The sequence below is a fragment of the Leptonychotes weddellii genome, chromosome 5 (genome assembly GCF_054177405.1).
Source record: "Leptonychotes weddellii isolate Sample4059 chromosome 5, ASM5417740v2, whole genome shotgun sequence".
Lineage (NCBI taxonomy): Eukaryota > Metazoa > Chordata > Mammalia > Carnivora > Phocidae > Leptonychotes > Leptonychotes weddellii.
The window spans coordinates 46,037,071-46,050,718 of NC_138373.1; the positions used below are offsets into that span (position 1 = coordinate 46,037,071).

Here is a 13,648-nt window from a genome sequence, read left to right on the forward strand (position 1 = left end):
CGTAGAATCCCCCGCCCGTAACCTCGCCTGAGATAATTACCTTCCGGGGCGGTGCGAGTCTTAGAATCCCCTTCTTAACACTTCCGGAATTCCTTTTCCGGGACGCGAACGCTTTGTGTGTGTTTGTGCGTGTGTGCGTGTATGAGTGAATACTAAAAGGAGTCCCTGCGATTCTCCTCGCTCTCTTTTCTGCTACCACCTCCTTACTTTATGGACCGGAAGAGTCCTTGAGCCAAAATAGCTCGGCGGGTACTTCCGGGACGGGAGACCTGGGTTCCGGGAGGGTGCTGGAAGGAGAGGGAGAGGCGGCGGCGGCGGCGGCGGCGGCGGCAGCTGGAGGATGAAGAAGGAGCATGTGCTGCACTGTCAGTTCTCCGCCTGGTATCCACTGTTCCGAAGCCTTACCATCAAGAGGTAAGACAGGAGGGGTTACGTCGGGCCGATAGGCAAAAGGGAACTGCGACATTTTGGGCGAGTCCTAGCTCCATCCAAAAAAAAAAAAAAAAAAAAAATTAAATAAAAAAATGCAGGCCTTATATTGATTGGATGGGAGCGCCAGTGCCGAGATTTCGACTTCCTAGTGGTATTTCAGTGGGGGGGATTAATGAAGTCGATCCTTGTTTTCTGTGCCTCGTGTTGCGTTCGGGGGGGTGTGCTAAGGGAGGCAGAAGGGCATGTCGTGGTACAGTGAAGGTCAGAGGCGGGGTGACTGGGGGATTAAGCTAGTTCAAGGCTTGGGGGTTCACCATCACTGCTTTTAGAATTGCCAGAGAGGGGACGTGATCAGGAGAACTGGGTAGTCTGGACTTTGCCACTGACCCCGGTGGACTTAATTGCTTTCAGTCGCTGTGAAATGAGAACAGTGATACAGACCCTACCTGAAATCCTATTGCGAAGCTCCCATATGATAGTGTGCATGGAAAGCGTTAGTGTAGTTATATATTGTTAGGGTTGGTAACGTACTGTGAGAGGAAGCCATTCCTGGAAAAGGAATAGAACAGTATTTGTTTTCTATCTCTCTGGCCTACAACAGGGAATCCGTCCCTGGTTTGCAGGTCAAACAGAGGAGTAACTGTTTCATTCTTCACGGGGTCATTCAAGGTAATAGAGGCAAGGCAGCTAGGAGAATACCCCCAAATGTTCAACAGCAATCATGACATCTGGAGAATGATGAAGGAGTAGGCTTTCACTCACTAAGAGGGATAAATCAAAGAACTGCATATTCATGAACAGGATTTTCTGTATTTTGTCCGGTCACCCTTTAGGCCTAGATTATCACGTATTTAGGTATCAACTGTCCTTTTCTCATTTTGTCCTCTTGGTGCAGGGTGTGAATACAGAGAGGGAAATGGTTTTGAAATCCTGAGGGATTGGAAGAGCATAAGGAGATTTATTCAGAGGGCAGTTCTTTTCCATCCTGTTAATTCATACATAGAATCTGCTTTTAGTTAGAGGTTAGAGCAGCTCAAAGGAAGATAGATCATCCTTGCATTTGAAGGTGGTTGAAGTCACACCAAAATAAAAGGAAGAGCTTCAACGGCAGCAGTGGACAGTACATCCTAACGTAGAAGTTATCTTCCCGTAGGATATTCCAGTCTTTGTTACCTTGTGTAGTTGAGATAGGCTTTGGGTCTGAGATGATGCTAGAGTTACTTGTGTTGGTGTAAGAGAAGATATATCGTGAACCTGCCAGACATTTCACACTGTTCACTTGAACTGCAATCTGTGCAGGTGCCTTTTGCAACCTCTCGCATAGTTTTCCTTTGCCTTCAGCAGTAGAGCACAATGGTTAAGAATTAGATTCTGGAATCAGGGCCATCTGCCTGGCTTTGAATTTTGGTTCCACCAGCATCTTGAGCAAATTGCTTAATCTCTCGAAGCCCCATCTGGAAATTTGAGAAAATAATAGGATTGTCATGGGAATTAAATGAGATAAAACATTTAAAATGCTTGTCACAGTTTCTGGCATGTAGTAGACATACAGAAATGCTGCTTGTTGTTACATTTTGGATTTAATCGAAGCTTCTTTGAAGCACAATAATTTTAGAATGTGTACCATTCATTGGAAGCTGAGAATGAAAAATAAACCAGGAGGTGGGATTTTCTGAACAGTCTACAACTAAACTGTGTGGCCTGAAACTGTTCTTTACTCTGTCTTTAAACTCTTTCTTCAGTCTGTTTAGTTCTGTGGTGATATCACTGGAACCTCACATATGACAGAATATCCCTCCGTCATCTGGGCCAATCCGGTGGCGTTGTATTAGCTTTGTCATTGTCATTGTCAGCTTTAATGCTGAGATCATATTCTTGTTATTGACTCAGCATTATTTTTCAGTGTTTATTAATCATGGGTCAGAGATGATTAGGTGGGGAAGAATACAAGTTTACTTTTTGACAAGTTCTAGAACTTTGACTCGGGCTTAAGAATCATGAGCTAGATGACTTTGGGCCCCTTTACTTTTCTAAATCTGTTACTTTCCTCAAACATAAAGGCTATATTAAGTAATCTTTTAAAGCCTGTTTTTACCTTTAAAATTGTATTAGAATAACTTGTCTCTATGTGCATAATTATATTCACTTGAATTGGATATGGAATGGGATGTTGAATATATAAGATATCGAATAGGATATAGAATGGGATAGGTACTTCATCATTTAATTCTTTTACATCCGTCAGTCAGGCCTCATTGGATTCTTACCTGCACTTGGATTTCAGCGACCGATTTAAGCCCTTCTCTGACGGCCTCGTTAGCTTTGTGTAAAGCTTGCCTGGCGATGACTTGTTTATGGCCTCAGTCTTTCAGGCACGGTTCCTCCTTCTGAATTTTGGTAGCACTTGGTACATCCTCACCTGGGACAGCATTTAACATGTTGTACTGTGATTTTTTCTTTTGTATTTTTTCCCCCGTCATAGGCTTTGAGTTCGTAATGGAATCACTTTGGTATCCTCCTTGACTTACATAACGTAATGCACGATATCCTCATTAGGATGACTTCATAACTGGGACTGTAGAACTCAGTGACCCATGAGAAGTAAGCAGAATCTAACTTGACGTCAGCTAATATCTTTTAAGAGTTGAAGACCCTCCAGTAGGAAGAATATGCAAAGAATTCAGAATAGAATCCAACAGTAAACAGATGTTTTGAATCCAGTCAAGGGGTGATGTAACCTGGAGGGAAAGTACAGATTCAGAATCAGACTTGAGAATTAATGTAACTCAAAAACAAGGGACGTGGACTCTGAAATCATTGATTTGGGGCTTAGAGACATGACTAAGGAAAGAGGGCTCCGTGTGTTCTCATCGTGGTGAGGAAAACCACCCTAGATGTCTGGGAACTGGCATCCCTGCCAGCATTTTCAGGCTCAGGCCCCTGAGAAGATAAACTTCAAAAATTCTCTTGGAGAATGAATAAGAAATTTTTTCAAGGTTTTAGGTAGTATTGGAATGCGTGCAAAAACTTGAGATTGACTGCACTTACGGTTTAGTTTGCTGGCTCCATTACGAGGTAAATATTTGGGAAGTCTTGTTTGTGATTAGACAATTGACATATTTAAAAATAAAATTGAATAGATTCTTTTGATAAAAGAGTTAAAAATTTTAGAGCAACTTTTAAGTTTCAAAGGCTCACTTGAAATTGTTAAAATTTAGCAGATTTACAAATAGAGTAGTAAGATCTGGTGGGTGACCTTAAAGGCCTGAAGGACTAGGCTTTTGAATGTAAAATTGTAAATTTGATAGATCAGCTATTAGTCTTTAAAACTGAAATAGCCTATGAATAATGTTTTCTGTGCACAAAAACCATTTTTAATATGCCAGAAAATTAGATGATGCATAAGTCGATGACATTCTCTTGACTCTGTGAAAGCAGGCCATCATTTTTTTTCACTTTTTAAAGAATATATGCCTCAAAATAATAGCATTGCTTTTACATACCTGTGGCAGAATTGCTTGATGATTTATTATTACAGAGTAAAAAAACAAATGATCCCATGAGATTTTGAAGTGACTTTCAGTTATGGCTTTGCCATCCCTTAATTATCTGAAACAAAGTAAACTAAAGCAGCTTTATAGCTGTAGCAGTCAGTTGAACGGAAGACCACCAAGACACACCCCAGAGACATCATGAATTCTTAGCCTTTTGTGCTCATTGGCAAACAAAGAATGGTTTCCAGATCTTAAGTCTGCCTCTGCCCTCTATCTTAGAAGATGGTCAGATGCTGTTTCTGCTTAGTTTGCTACATTTCCTGTGTTGCTGCAAATATCTGCTGGTGTCTGATTTCTTAAAGACACAGGTACTCACTCAAAATTCTCTTGCGCTAATGCCTTTCATGCTCTGATTTCAGTATGGTCCTTTGTAGTTGGCTCGTTTTGTGTCTTTACCATGACTGTGGTAATACATGAGCCAAAGTTAGTTTACCACAGGATTTATTCATATTAATTCTAATTTTTAATGTGCTGCTACCAAATGTACATCCTTAACATTTCCCATTTTATATTAAAAATAAAGGGAACAAGTGTTTAAAAAATTAATTGAGTTTGGATTTTTTTCTCTCTGCTTATGGTTGGTCTTTTAAAATGATGCCTTTTTGGTAAATGCCTTTTTTTTTTTTTTTTTTTTTTAAGTGTCATTCTTCCACTTCCTCAGAATGTGAAGGATTATTTACTCGACGATGGAACTCTGGTGGTTTCAGGAAGGTAAAGTATACCAGAAAAAATTCTTGAAACTTTATCATGAAGAAGTGTTGTGATGATTGAATCTCAGTGATTACCATGTAAAATAAATACATTAGCTTTGGAACCATTCTCTCCCGTTTTTTTTTTTAAATATTTATTTGACAGAGAGACACAGTGAGAGAGGGAACACAAGCAGGGGGAGTGGGAGAGGGAGAAGTAGGCTTCCCACTGAGCAGGGAGCCCGATGCAGGGCTCGATCCCAGGACCCCAGAATCATGACCTGAGCAGAAGGCAGACACTTAACGACTGAGCCACCCAGGCGCCCCCCATTTTCTCCCGTTTTTTTTCCTAGCTAAAATTATGTCCTGATCTTTGTCCTCTATTTCTTGTCAATGCTGAATTTATAAGATTCAGAATTGGGTACTTCCTCCTCTCGTAGTCACTGGTTATGAAATTGGGCAGTTCCTGTCATCTTTTCCTTGAGAAAATAGGTATGATAATAACTCTACTGTCTGGAGGTAGGGAGAGGGTGGCAGGGGGAGGAGGGCATGGTATGATCCTTTGAGATCCTTCACCTTTTTTTTTAAGTTTATTTAAGTAATCTCTGTACCCAGTGTGGGGCTCAAACTCATGACCCTGAGATCAAAAGTTGCATGGTCTTCTGACCGAGCCAGCCAGGTGCCCCAAAATACTTCAGCTTTTAAGATAAAAATTAATTGTCCGTTACAGACAGCTTCACTAGGTGTATTATGTAATTCCTTAACTTTTTCTTCCCCGTGGTTAACCCTACCTCTGCCTTCTCTGTTCATGTAGTTCCTCTGTTCATAAAGGGAAAACATTGCTATGCTTCAGTCTTTTTAGTGCAAACTTGAAGAAGTTTAAGAATCATAGAATTTAATGAAGTTCCTATTTTTTCATTCAGGTTTCTGCTCAGAGTTCATGTCACCTAAGTGCTCATCCCTCACGTGCCTTTCTAAAATAGCCTAACAGGAACCCTTGCTGTACTGTACTCCATTTTTGTAGGATTCTAGGTTGGAAATCATTTTCCCTTGGAATTACTAGAAAAATTTTTTATTATGGTAAAATACACATAGTGCAAGATTTACTGTCTTCATTACCTTTTAAGTGTACAGCTCAGTGGTACTAAGTACATTTATAATGTTGTGCAACCATCACCACCGTCCACCTCCAGAACTCTGTTCATCTTGTGAAGCTGAAACTCGGTCCCCATGTCAACACTGGCTCCCCATTCCTCCTCCCCCTAGCCCCTGGCCACCACCGTTCTACTTTCTGTGCCTGTGATTTTGAGTACTCTTAGTACCTCATATGAGTGGAAGTGTGCAGTATTTGTCCTTTTATGACCAGCTTTATTTCACCAGCATGATATCATTGGGGTTTGTCCATGTTGTGGCGTGTGTCAGTTTCCTTCCTTTTAGCTGAATACTGCTCCGTGGTATGAGTGGGCACATTTTGGTGCTGTACTCTTCACCCCCTTGCCTCACTTCATTTTTCTTAATAATACTTCTTTCCATCTGACATAATTCCCATAACTGTCCAGGTATTAGAATGCCGGCTTCATGAAACTGGGACTTAGACAGTTTTGTTCCTAGCTTTTGGAGCAGTGCCTGACACATAAGAGGTGCCTGATAGACATTTGTTGGATGAAGGAACTTAGAAATGTAATTAGAATTGTATGTGTTTTCAATAACACTAATTTTTTTAAAGATGTATTTTTATTTTAGAGAGAGAGTGCGTGAGTGGGGGGGCAGAGGGAGAGGGGGAGAGAGTCTTAAACAGACTTCACGTTGAGCAGAGAGCCTGATGTGGGCCTTGATCTCACAACCCTGAAATCATGACCTGAGCTGAAATCAAGAGTCAGACGCTTAACCAACTGAACCACCCAGGTGCTCCACAGTGACGCTAATTTTAAAACCCTCCCCCCTTTTCTTGTCATGCATTTTCTGTGTAGCTTTCTGGATTATATTTCTGTTTTTGGTATTCTCAGCCTCATAATAACTTGAAAATTATTAATGGAGAGCCTCATTAACTTGGAATAATTGCAGGATAAGTAAACAGAATAGTCAGCCAAGACTCAACTTTGGGATACTTAAAGACATAATTTTATTCTCAAATATAGAACAATAATGAGGTCATATAAATGGGTCTATAAAGAAAATAATTTCTAACATTAGAAAGTACTGTAAGCATACTGAAGAGCCCCTGTGGTGGTTTTCATTGGCCAGATGTTTGTGGGAGCTTGTGGCCGGTCCTGTTAAATACTGTTGAACAGCTCTGTGGGGCGCTCTGCTTCACAGGGATGTACCGATCAGAGAGGGACCCAGCCCTTTTGGAGTTGATGGTTCAGCTTCCTATTTTGTGGGAGTTGATACAGCATAGTGCTGGTCCTCCAGTCCCACTGCCTACTGTCAGATCATATCTTTGTAATTTCTCGTGTTCTATGCCTCATTTTCTCTGTCTGTCTGTAAATGGGGTGACTGATGTCCTAGAACTTACCTTGGGTTGTTACATAGATGAAAAGAGATCATGTGTAAAATGTCTCACCCAATACTGTTATTGTATACAATTAGGAAACATTAACTGCACTCACCATCATCATGGATCTCAGTCTGAATATTAAACAAGCACACCAGTAAAGGTATAAGTGAAAATTGTGATGAGACATTAAATCACTGGGGGTGGGCTGGCTAAGGATTGCAGGGAATACTCGGAAGAAGTAACTTAAAAGCGTCTCTGAGACAGGAAGTTTGGGTGGAAGGTAGTCAGGTGATGGGTGGAGGGAGGAATCTTCAGGCTGAGGGAACAGCATTAAGGAGGGCTCTGAGGCATAGAAGGTCTTGACCTGCAGGACACTACAAGGGGGTCATGTGGCTGGAGTGTGGAGGGCTGAATGGTGAAGAGTTGGTTGCTGCCATGGGGGAGGTGGTAAGAGGGTGTGTGGGAGTTCTGTTAAAGATCCTAGAATTTATTCTGAGGTCAGTGGGAGTGCATTGAAGAGCTCTGAGCAAGAGAGTGACTTGAGCAGATTTCAGGTTTTGAACTAGGACTGGTTGCCATGTAGATATTGAAGACCAGTTAGGGGGATACTGCATTGGATCCAATGTGAACTGACAGTGGCTTGACCTATGGTGGTGACCCTGGAGGGGGAGAAGTGAATGGATTTGAGATGTCTTGGAGCTGCACCTTCAGAACTTGGTGACAGAGAAGGAGGTGGTAAGTATCACCCTCTCATTTCCGGCTGAACAGCTAGATGAATGAAGATGTCATTTGCTCAGGCTGAGAAAAGCCTTTGATTTGAAAAGGGTAGTAATTTTTTATAATTAATTAATTAATTAATTTAAGATTTTATTAATAAGTGTGAACGAGAGCAAGCACAAGCAGGGGGAGTGGCAGGCAGAGGGAGAAACAGGCTCCCCACTGAGCAAGGAACCCGATGTGGGACTCGATCCCAGGACCCCGGGATCATGACCTGAGCCAAAGGCAGACGCTTAACCGACTGAGCCACCCAGGCATCCCTGAAAAGGGTAGTAGTTTTAGATTGGATTCCTTTTTTGGTTAAAAACTTGAAAATTATAGGTGTAATTTAAATGAGGGACATTTACAAAATGCACAGATCCTGAGTGTAACATTTGGTGAGTTTTGATAAATACATACACCTGTTTCATCACCTCTTCCATGAAAAATACCAAACATTTCCATTCCCCAGGAAAATCCCTGCTGCACCTTTTTGGCCGATGCTGCCTGCCTCCCCCCGCCCCACCCCAGACAAACACTGATCTGATTTATATCTCCATACCTTAGTTCTGCCAGTTCTAGGACTTCATGTTAAGTGAAATTGTATAGTATGTGTTCTTTTGTGTCTGGCTGCTTTAACTTCACATAATGCTTTTGGGATTCATCTGTGTTGCTGTGTTTCATTGCTAAGTAGCTTTCTTCAAATGCGTCTTCTTTTTTTCTTTTAAAGATTTTATTTTTAAGTAATCTCTACTTACTCGAACTTAAAACCCTGAGATCAAGAGTCCTGTGCTCCACCGACTGAGCCAGCCAGGTGCCCCTAAATGTGTGTTTTTAAAGCTCAGTGTTTGTGTTTTGTGTGTGGGCTTGGTTGTGTATCCCTCTTAGTATATTCCTTGCTATCCTAATCTTTTTTTTCTTAGAGTCAATGGTATTTTATTTTATATTGTTTTATTATTTTATTATTTTATTTATGAATATTTATTTTTTTTTAAAGTTTTTATTCGAATTCCAGTTAACATACAGTGTAATATTAGTTTTAGGTATATAGTATAGCGATTCAACACTTCCATACATCACCCGGTGCCCATCATGACAAGTGCGCTCCTTAATCCCCATCACCTAGTTCACCCATCCCTCACCCACCTCCCCTCTGGTAACCATCAGTTCGTTCTCTATTGTTAAGAGTCTGTTTCTTGAAAAAAGATGGTTAGATGCCTCAAAGTAGGTGGCAGTGCCTTAACCATATGTGTGTTGTTAGGCCTGAGAGTCTCTTCCATCCTTGTAAAGGGGAGTGCTAACCTCTCAGTTCATACAACACTTGCTATCTTAATCTGTTTGACCTTCCAGTGAAGAGTGGGCGAATAAAAAAATAAGATGAGAAGACCCTATGGAGCTTTAATTTACCCAAAAATAATGTCATTTAACCTAATCTAAGCGGATATTAGTTAACAATTTTGGTTGGTGTGACTTTAGAGAACAAAACAACCTCCAAGTGATTAAAATCTAGACTCACTAGTCACAGTATCAGTCATCACTTATTGATCAACAGAGCAAGTTACCCTACAGATAACAGCACAATCCTATTCTAGATTTCATATCAGCAATAGGACTCACGGCCTTGGATCAGGACATCCTAATGGTTTTCATTTGTTCAGCAATTAAAGTCCTACATGATCTGAGTTCAGGCCAGAGTAATCCAGGTTGGTTTCTATCAGTAATTTCTCCCTGAGTTCAGATAGTAACAGGTGAATGAGTGTGTATTTAAAATATTATTTATAGAGTACCATAACTGCATCTATTAGTATGTGAACATTTTAGCTCCGTATGGAATATTTCCCTGCATCAAAGAATACAGTATTATAGTTACAGATAAGTAGAGTGGAGTTAATGAATTAGAGTTACTGAATATTCTTTTTATTGTGAGTGGACCAGTAGTGAACTACTACTTGTTATTTGTAGATATTGAGATAGATCGATTAAGCATCTTTCCTTAGCGTAGACTCTGGGAATATGTATGACTTGGTTTTGTTTGGTAAGATAAATTCTGAAATGGTAGGGAGTGGGAGCAATATGAATGCTTAGAAATTCCATCATGTGTAAAATTGCCCCCACCTCATTTTTAATTATCAAAGTAATACTTCCTCATTATGGTAAACTTGAAAACCACAGAAAATATAAAGAAGCTGAAAAAAATCACTTATAGTTCCACCACCTTAAAAGCAGATGCTGTTCAAATATTGGCACATCTTCTCTAGTCTTTTTAAATATGTTTTTAGTCTAAGTTAAGAGCATATTACATGTATGATTTTTTATTCTTTTATCATTGAAACCATAGCATAATTTTTCCATGTTTTTAAAATGGAAAATTTTTTAAATTGTTTTTAATAACTGCTTAATTTTCATGTTTATGTACTTGTTACTACTGATCTAATTTCATAGTTTTTGGACATTTAGGTCATTTACAGCTTTACTGAAAAGTAACTTTTCAGTGAACATATTTTTGCATGGAACACTGAGATTATTTCTATGCAATAAGAATCCCAGGCCCTAGTCACAGGGCAAAGGTTATAAAAATTTTTTAAGACTCTTGACCAGGGGATGCCTGGGTGGCTGTCAGTTAAGCATGTGCCTTCAGTTTAGGTCATGATCCCAGGGTCCTGGGATCCAGCCCTGCATCAGGCTCCCTGCTCAGCAGGGGTCTGCTTCTGCCTCTCCCTCTGCCCTTTCCCCTGCTCCTGTCCCCGCTCTTTCTCTCAAATAAATAAATAAAATCTTAAAAAAAAAAAAAAAGACATTTGACCAGCATTGCCAAATAGCTTTCACTAACCATTGTACCAGTTTATGCTCTCAACACTAATGTATTAGGGTCTGTATCTCAGAAAGTGAAATTCTTAATTAAATGCTTTCCTCTAGGTTTCCAAGTTAGTTGTTACAACAAAGAAATTAAAAGACAGACCAAGGGGGCCCTGGGTGGCTCAGTCGTTAAGCATCTGCCTTCAGCTCAGGTCATGATCTCAGGGTCCTGGGATCAAGCCCCGCATCAGGCTCCCTGCTCCGTGGGAAGCCTGCTTCTCCCTCTCCCACTCCCCCTGGTTGTGTTCTCTCTTGCTGTGTCTCTCTCTGTCAAATAAATAAATAAAATCTTAAAAAAAAAAAAAAAAGGCAGACCAAGCCTCTGAATATAATTTCTTCAGTTTCATCTCCCATGAAGTGAATGTGGCCTTTTATCTCCTTAACCTGCCATCCAGCACTCCCTGTGTTTGCTCCCTGGGTCAATTGGGGTGATTTTGGTCTCAAGTAATAGAATATCTGCTGTGCTCCAAGTGTTTGTGTGGCCCCCAAATTCATATGTTGAAATCCTAACCCCCAAAGATACTGGGTATTAGAAGGCAGGATCTTTGGGAGGTGATAAGGTCATGAGGGCAGAGGCTTCATTGAATGGTCTTTATGCCCTATAAAAGGTGCCCCAGAGAACTCCCTTGCCCCTTCTGCCATGTAAGGACACAGCAAGAAGGTGGCCAGACCCCGGAAGAGGGCTGTCACCAGCACCTACCCTGCTGGCACCCTGATCTTGGACTTCTAGGCTCCAGAACTGTGAGACACAAATTCCTGTTTATACCTGGTGTATGTTATTTTGTTAGAGTAGCCCAGACAAAGACAATATCCGGTTTTAAACATGGCTTAAATAAGGAGGCAAATAACTTATTTCATAAGGAGCCCTAAGGCATGACAGTTATGGTATAGTAGTTCAGGGATGCTAGGACTCAAAATCAGCTTCTCTGTGAATTTCCTGGTTTTCCTCTCCAGTGTCCAGGTTCTCCATAGTCGGTTCAAAATCATGTCCTCACACTATCATATCCAGAGATCCTGTTTCATGTCCCTCTTTAAGAGCAGGACAAACTTTCTCAGGAGCTCTCTCGCCCTTGTTGGTCAGGGGCGGGTCCCTCACGGGCAAGGGGGATGGAATAGCCATGAGTGGTAGATTAGTCTGTATGTACTGTCGTGGCTGGGGGAGAAGTCCATAAGGCACAGGGCACTTAGTTTCTGAACACATTGGAGGTTTTATTAACAGAGAAATGGGGAAGTGGCTATTGGGGTCTGCCATAGCTCTCGATTCTTCATGCCTAATCTCCCATTACCTCCACATAGAGGACATTTTTTTCACTCCAGACTTTCAGTTCTATAAGGTGTCTTGTTTACACTTATAACTTAAAACAGAGTCTGGGCTCAATAAGTATTTGTTGAATGAGTGAACGAATGAACATGATTCCTTCACTCTTTTCCATGGCGGCCTAAATGGAGTCAGATGAATAGTACAGACCAAGGATGATAACTGGATTTATCTGGTTTGCCAGCTCAGATCTACTGGTAATGGTTTTTTGGAGTGGTGTGTTGAGAAGGGTTCTGAGGCTGTATCCAGGGCTCAATGAGAAAGAATGCTTGATTCGATTATTATTGCTTACAGTGGGTATGGGAAAAGAGGTTGGTAGCGTGCGTTTCTGGTATAGACGGTGATTCATTTTATTGCACATTATTGGGTATGTCCCACCCTCATGAGATGGGTGCTGAGTGTGCTACAGAAATAACGAGATGGGTGGGATATCCTGCCCGGGGAGTCCCTGTTTGTAGCCAAGTCAAAGATGTAAATAAATAGAAGCTGTTTTTTTTGGAATAAAAGCATCCGTTATTCTGATAATGTTTTTGAAGTTTAAATAATCAGTGGGGTGATTGAGGAAGTTTTTATGGTAGAGGTGATATTGGAACTGGGCTCACAGGTTGGATCTGACTCAGGTGGTCTGACTCACTGCTTCCAGGAACTAATCTTTACTTGTCCCTTTCTGATCCCGAGTTTGTTCTTTCCTGACCTGTCTCCCTTAAGGCAGAATAATAATAGACGCCAGCTATAAAACCCATGTTAGGTATGTTCATGATTTGAATCTTCATGACTGTAGAACTGCTGCCACTATCCTGGTTTTATAGATGGGATAATGGGGCACAGCTCTTGACCAATAGTGCTGGAACGGACACAGTCAAGTTCTGTCTGCCTCCAAAGCCAGTGCTCTTAAGGTTTCCCATCGCTCTTAATGTTCCAGCTCTGTGCGAATGTGATACAGGAAATGTAGAATATTTTAAATATTAGCATCATACTTTGGCCAATTCAGTCCTCAGTTTTCAGAGATACACCTTAGAAAGCCAGTCTAGTAAACTTGCAAATTTATACTCTCCATCACTTATGGTGACCAGGTTTTGGGACGTACCTTGCAGTAGGCACTGCAATAAATTCTTCTGAAGAGCTGTATGGATACACTGGCTATAAATATGATTTTAAAAATGTATTTCATTATACTAACAAAGTGATACATTTTCAAGTTCATTGAGTAACTTTTGTATTACAAGGTTAAATAAGCCATATTAAAGATAACCATGTTGTATTTAAAAATATGTGATATTGGGGTGGGAGGGATGGGGCGGCTGGGTGATAGACATTGGGGAGGGTATGTGCTATGGTGAGCGCTGTGAATTGTGTGAGACTGTTGAATCACAGACCTGCACCTCTGAAACAAATAATAAATTATATGTTAAAAAAAAAGAAGATAGCAGGAAGGGAAAAATGAAGGGGGGAATCATAGGGGGAGACAAACCATGAGAGACTATGGACTGGGAGAAACAAACTGAGGGTTCTAGAGGGGAGGGGGGTGGGGGATGGGTTAGCCTGG

General features: G+C 41.0%; 1 protein-coding gene, 1 long non-coding RNA gene and 1 other non-coding gene across 3 annotated transcripts in view; 1 reads left to right on the top strand and 2 right to left on the bottom strand.

The window, feature by feature from the left end:
• The first annotated feature begins 71 nt into the window (after positions 1 to 71).
• Positions 72 to 13,648, top strand: part of LOC115936992 (translation initiation factor eIF2 assembly protein) — a 56,979-nt gene continuing 43,402 nt past the window's right edge. The window contains exons 1-2 of the mRNA XM_081818900.1: positions 72 to 414; positions 4,626 to 4,697. Of these exons, the coding sequence (XP_081675026.1) occupies positions 341 to 414; positions 4,626 to 4,697 (146 nt within the window). The 5' untranslated portion in view covers positions 72 to 340. The remainder of the gene's footprint in view (positions 415 to 4,625; positions 4,698 to 13,648) is intronic.
• On the bottom strand, positions 1,591 to 4,107 carry LOC145721642 (uncharacterized). Its single transcript, XR_014145468.1, has 3 exons — positions 3,936 to 4,107; positions 2,700 to 3,170; positions 1,591 to 1,886 (listed from the first exon to the last, which is right to left on the bottom strand). It is a non-coding gene; the product is annotated as an uncharacterized LOC145721642 (long non-coding RNA).
• LOC115936994 (U6atac minor spliceosomal RNA) lies at positions 9,127 to 9,249 on the bottom strand. Its single transcript, XR_004072340.1, has one exon. It is a non-coding gene; the product is annotated as a U6atac minor spliceosomal RNA (small nuclear RNA).